Below are 6,159 nucleotides of genomic sequence, written 5' to 3' on the forward strand. Positions count from 1 at the left end.
GTATCTTCAGCGCATATCTCGGCCTTTCCCCACGATATTGACTGCAGTGAAAAAAGAAAATCGGGCCTTTTGCCGACTAAATGCAGTCTGTCCCTCTTCACTGTTAGTTCGGCAGGTTCGTAGGCAATTGAATGCTTCCCCCTCCTTCCAGCACAAAGCCAGAATATTTGAACAGCATACAAGTGTCTTTGGCATAAGAGACACACTTCATCAGAGACTCCCCGGCAACACGGCCAACATAATTACTGAGGTACATGAAGTACACAACAGCGGCTCCCTTCACTATTTGCAAGATAGGCAGTGGTGGTTCTCCGCTGGAATACTAGTTGGCGAAACAGAACTGGGCAAGTCAGCGCAACTACAAGAAAGACTATTAATCTCTTTGCTTGCTTTTCAATTTCTGTAATCAGGCTCCATCTCTCGTTCTCTCTCTCTTTTTCTCTGTCTGTCTGTCTGTCTGTCTGTCTGTCTCTCTCAGTGTGTTTGCGCGCGCGCTTGTGTTTCTGTGTGTGAGGTAGAGTGAGAGAGTTCACACACTCTCTCTGTCTCTCCCTCTCTCTATCTCCCTCTCACTTTCACAGACACACATACACACACTCCCACACACTCACACAAACACACTCACACACGTACACTCAGACACACACACACACACACACACACACACACAGACAAACACACACACACACACACACACACACACACACACACACACACACACACACACACACACACACAGAGCAATCGACACTCCCTCTGTCTCTCTCATTCTATGTAACTCGATATGTGCCGAATTAGCCCACGCCTCCCAGCAGCGCGTTTTTAATGAGGAACGACCAACAGAACAATTTTGGATCCGATTCTTCGCTGCGCTTAGACGGTATTTCGGAGAGACATACTTCCCCAGAGACAGGTTCAACCAGTAATCACATTTCTCCAGGCAGTCTGTGTGCTAGCTGAAGGCCAAATTGACATTTGTTGGAATTGCAATGTCGTCAGCCTTAGTTCATAGTGCCGAGCTGTCCCCGTTAGGTTGGCCAGGGCTCATTCTTTCCCTAACAGGTGTCTGACATTTAAACCGTTGTCATAAAAGTACAGCGACTGTATCCCACTTGGGGAATTAGGCGGGTAGGCCGGGTGTGGAGGGCGGAGCTGCTGGGGAGAGATGTGCACCCATTGGTCTGAAATTCACTCCCCGGCCACCATCTCCACGCCACCACCCGCAAAAACGGTAGAAGCGGGAACATCCTGAAGGGCGACGGCAGTTGGATGTGAGGTTTATTAACAAACTCATCCTTTACAGCCGAAATGCGAATACTCGTTCTCTGGATTGTTTGTGGAACTTGTCTGATAGGTAATTGTGCAACAGACGATTCATCTACTTTCCTCATTCAACGAGGTTTCGACCTGAATTGTGAAAGCGGTCGGTCTAATTATTTACTATTTGAAAATATTTTTCAGAGCCAAGTCATGGCGATTCTGTCACTCAGACGGTGTCCTCAGAAGTAAAGATAGAAGGAGAGGAGGCGACTTTCAGCTGCAGCTATGATACTACAGAGAGCGACTACGACTTATATTGGTACCGGCAACGGTCAGACTCAAGACTTGAGTTCGTACTGAACGTATATTCAGGTGGAGGTGGAGGTAAAGCAGATTTTGCCCAAATTCGCTTCACCGCCAATCTCCAGAAGGCAGGAAAATTCTCCAGTTTGAGCATCTCATCGCTGCAGCTGAGCGACTCTGCAGTTTATTACTGCGCCTTAGGAAGCACAGTGATGTAAACCAGGTAAACCCTCGTTCAAAAACTACAGCTGCTGTGTACATCTCCACTTTGTCTGCTGCAGCTGGATACATCTGCTCCCTGTGTGCTGTTTGTGGTTTCCCGCCACCCTGACAACTCGTCCGAAATTCTTTCAGTTTCCCTCGCCCTTGGTCTGTGCAGCTTCCGCAGTGGCTTTCCTGTCACTCAGTTTCCAGTGTCTGTCATTTGATTCATAACCTCTGCTCTCCCCTAGTTTTATTTTTCTGGGATATATGAACGTTTGCATCGGCTGGCCGCCCTGTTCCATCCCTGGTCACTGGTCTTTTTCCAATTCAAGTCAGATACATCGAACCTCGGGGAAGTGAGCGGCCTGGATAGAGTCGCCGGCGTTATCAGTACCTGCGCGGGCCAGCTGGTGGGACTATTCGCAGAGCTTCTCAACATCAATCTGATATTCCTACCTGCGTTAAGAAGACCAGTATCATCAAGGAGAAGAAGGCATGGTGTCTTACCGGCCAGGGTGCGGTCACTCTGACATTCAGAATCATGAAGTGTTTCGAGAGGCTGGTCAGGTTACACATGAATTCCAGCCTTCAGACAACCTCGACCCACTGCCATCTCCCTGCCCCTACACTAATATCTGGTACATCTGGATAACAAAGTCAGTGCCGGCAGACTCCTACTGATCGACAAAACCTCGGCCTTTAACAATATAAGTCCAAACGCACTCATCTCCAAACTCCAAGACATTGGTGTCTGCAACCTCCTTCCTGCGCAACTGGATCCTTTCCTTCTTGACCCACAGACCACAATCAGGAAAGAAAAGGGACAACTCCTCAATAATACTCAACACACACGGTAGCTACGTTCGTTGAACCTTGCTGTTCTCCATCTACTCTCAGGACTCTGTGGTCAAAATCTGCTTTAACTCTATTTGCAAGTTCGCTGATGACACCACCGAAGTGGGCCGGATCTCAAACAATGACGAGCCCATGAAGGAGATAGAGAGTCTCGAGGGATCGTGTCAAGACAACGAACTCTGTCTCAGTGTCAGAAAAAAGAAGCATCGATTTCAAGCCCTCCTGTGTCAGTGCTGTTGTCCTGTTGATCGTTAAGCGATTGAAATTCCCTGGTGTAAGCATCGGCAACATTTTCCCGGATCCAGGCATGTGAAAGCTTTGGACAAGATAGGGCGCCAGAGCCTCTACTTCTCCAGAAGACTGAGGAAATTCGGCATGTGACCGATGACCCTCACCAATTCCGACAGAGGCTCTATAGAAAGCATCCTATCTGGATGTAACATGGATTGGCATTGCAACTGCTCTGCCCAAGCACGGAAATAATTGCACAGCTGTGAACGCAACCCAGTCCGTCGCGGAATCTATCCCCCCCTACACTGACACCCTCTACACTTCACGCTCCCTCGGAAAATCAGCCAACATATTCAATGACTCCTCTCTTCCCCATCGCATCCCATCGGGCAGAAGGTGGAAGAGCTTGACAACACTTACCGGTTGACCTTAGGTCAGCTTCCATCCGGCTCTTTTAAGACTCTTGAAAGGACAACTTATACGTTCAAATATGAACTATTGATCTTCCAATACACTTCGTCATGGAGTCAGCAGTTTATTTGTCAGCGCTGCCCTTTCTCTGTTACAGCAACACTATTTTCTACATTCAGCTTTTTTCTCCTTCTTGCTAGGCGGATATCCTAATGAATCGAATGATCTTTCTTGACAGCACACAAACGAAAGCTTTTCGTTGCATCTCAATGCCTCTGACAATAGTGAACCAATTACTTTACATGCAGGGTGACCCAAATGGAGACCCCGATATTGCTGCATATCGGAGTTGTTGTAATCTTTTACCATTTCAACAATATGTTTGGTTCAATTTCCCTGCAATGGGAACAATTTTGGAGTTTTCACATTTTGCTCCATTTGTCTGCTCGTCAAACGAGCGACATCCCACCATGGGTTCCTTGTGTCCCGTCACAACGTACCGTTCTCTCTGATGCCTACATACCGACATTCATTCGGTTTAAATTCACTTCAGTCTCTTGCAATTTACTTTCCATGCAATATTGCGTCGTCGGGGCATCTGGAAACCAGAAATTCCAAGGATACATCGGAGTTATATATATAAATTTTGGCATGTTGCCCACGTCCCAATCCCTGCGGCACTGCAGTTGGTGCAGCCAGAGACAGCGGGAGAAGCAGAGCAGACAGGGATGGATGAAAGGAAGAAGGGGAGAGAAAGAAGCTCACAAGGAGACAGGCAGGGGGACGGAGAAAGAAAAAGAGAGAGAGGGAGAGAGAGAGACCCACACAGTGATGAGAATCCATAAACGCAGATGGAGAGGGGAAAGTTAAAGAGAAGACACACAAACACACAGAGTCACAGACACACCGACACACACATACACTAACACGCAGACACACATACACACACACACACACACACACACACACACACGCAAACAGACACACAGACACACCAACACACACACACACACACACACACACACACACACACACACACACACACACACACACACACACAGACAAAAGGGGAGATTGAGAGAGAGGGGGAAGAGAGAGGATGAGAGAGAGAGAGAGAGAGAAGTAAGAGGATTTTTAGCAATGGGCTTGAGCCCTCGCACATGAGCCAATCCCATGCAAGGAATGTGCTTGGGAACGCACACAGTGTCAAGCTTACCTGAATTGAATTTGTTTCTCCCTCTCCTTCTTTCCTGATATCGTTAACTCCCTTTCTCTCTCTCTCTCCCTCTCTCTCCCAATATTTATATCCTCTCTCAAACCTTTCGCTCTCTCTCCCTTACCTCCCTCACCCCCTTCTCTCTATATATGTATTTCTCTCTCTCTCTCTCGCTCCCTCTTTTTTGTTTCTGTGTCTGTTTCCTTCTATTCCTCCTTCTTTCCTTTCTTCGATGCTAGTCAGACCTTCGCTCTGTTTTTCATTATCTGCACCAGTCATGACTCACAACGATCACTGCCGGGCGAACTATTCACGATTTATGTGAATGGCTCCGGTGAAATCACGGTAGGTCTGGTTACTAAATGTGAGGATGACGCAAAAGTAAGTTGCAAGAAGAGGCAATGAATTTCAGCTCAATAGATACAGGTTCATCAGTGGAAGTTGTGAAATGACAGAGATAACACATGCAGCAGTTGTCTGCAGTTAAGGAAACGAGTGGACAAATTTATGTGCGAACTGTTCAATTGCTTCCATTGCAGGTAAAAGATTACAATAACTGCGATGCACCATGATCGTCTGCCCAAACGTGTCAGTGTGCAGTACAGCAAGTAAAACTCTGAATTGATGTCACGTCCTCCAGGGTCTGTGCGCACCCTGGCGAGCGCACTCTGTGACTTTTTCCCTACAACAGTGTGACCCCAGCGCAAAGATACCCTGCGGAATCCGACACGAGAGCCCCGGTGATACTTAAGTGGACCTTGTCGTTGTCTTTCTGCAATGCAGCCGAGAAACTCTCCGGGTATTCTCGTGACGGAGATACTGTTCCTGAGCAACGTGTCTTCAACACATATCTCGGCTTTTCCAAATGATGTTGACTGCATCAAATAAAATCGACTCCGTCGCCGAGTATTATAGGTTGTCCCTGGGTCGTTGGATGTTTCCTTCTCGTTCCCGCAACAAACTCGAATATATCAAGAGCCTCCGAGTGTACTAGGCATAAGAGACCCATTCTGGCCAAATTATTGGAACCTACCGTGTTAGTTTGGCCAATATACTGTAATTAGTCAGGGACATGAGGAACACAACAACGGCCACGTTCACTTTTCTGTAAGATGGGCTGTGGTTGTTCTCTGCGGTAAGACTGGTTGGCGAATTAGAACTTTGCGGATCAGTGCAAAAAAAAGAATATTCATCTCCTTGCTTGGTTTTCGATATCCGTCCACTCGCTCCCTAACTTTCGTTCTTTCTCTGTGTGTGTAATTAGTTCTCTGCTGGAAGACTGGTTGGCGACTCAGCGCAACAAAAGAGAAAGAATATTAATCCCCTTGCTTACATTTCAATTTCTGTAAACACGCTCCCTCTCTCTCGTTCTTCCGCTCTGTGTGTGTGTGTGTGTGTGTGTGTGTCTGTGTGTGCGTGCGTGAGTGGGTGTGTGTGTGCGTGTGTGCGCGCGTGTGTGTGTATGTGTGTGTGCGTGAAAGAGAGAGTGTTCACACATAACTGTCAGGTTTTAATACAAAACTGCACCGACCAGGCAAAAATCAGACTGTGATGTGTTTCAGATTCCGTCTGGCTGTTCCCCGACCCGTACTATTCTCTCTCTCTTTCAATCTGTCTCTCTTAACTTCAAGTCAGCAACGGTTATCAATGTGTGGATTGCCAGGGATATATTCCTGGTA

General features: G+C 47.3%; 1 gene segment (V, D, J or C); it reads left to right on the forward strand.

Annotated features, from left to right (window-relative positions):
- The first annotated feature begins 1,308 nt into the window (after positions 1-1,308).
- On the forward strand, positions 1,309-5,349 carry LOC127576429 (T cell receptor alpha variable 38-1-like). The segment is given in 3 exon segments: positions 1,309-1,354; positions 1,462-1,777; positions 5,172-5,349. Coding segments are annotated over 3 exon segments (540 nt in total).
- The last annotated feature ends 810 nt before the right edge of the window (positions 5,350-6,159 follow it).

Source organism: Pristis pectinata, chromosome 12 (assembly GCF_009764475.1).
Source record: "Pristis pectinata isolate sPriPec2 chromosome 12, sPriPec2.1.pri, whole genome shotgun sequence".
Lineage (NCBI taxonomy): Eukaryota > Metazoa > Chordata > Chondrichthyes > Rhinopristiformes > Pristidae > Pristis > Pristis pectinata.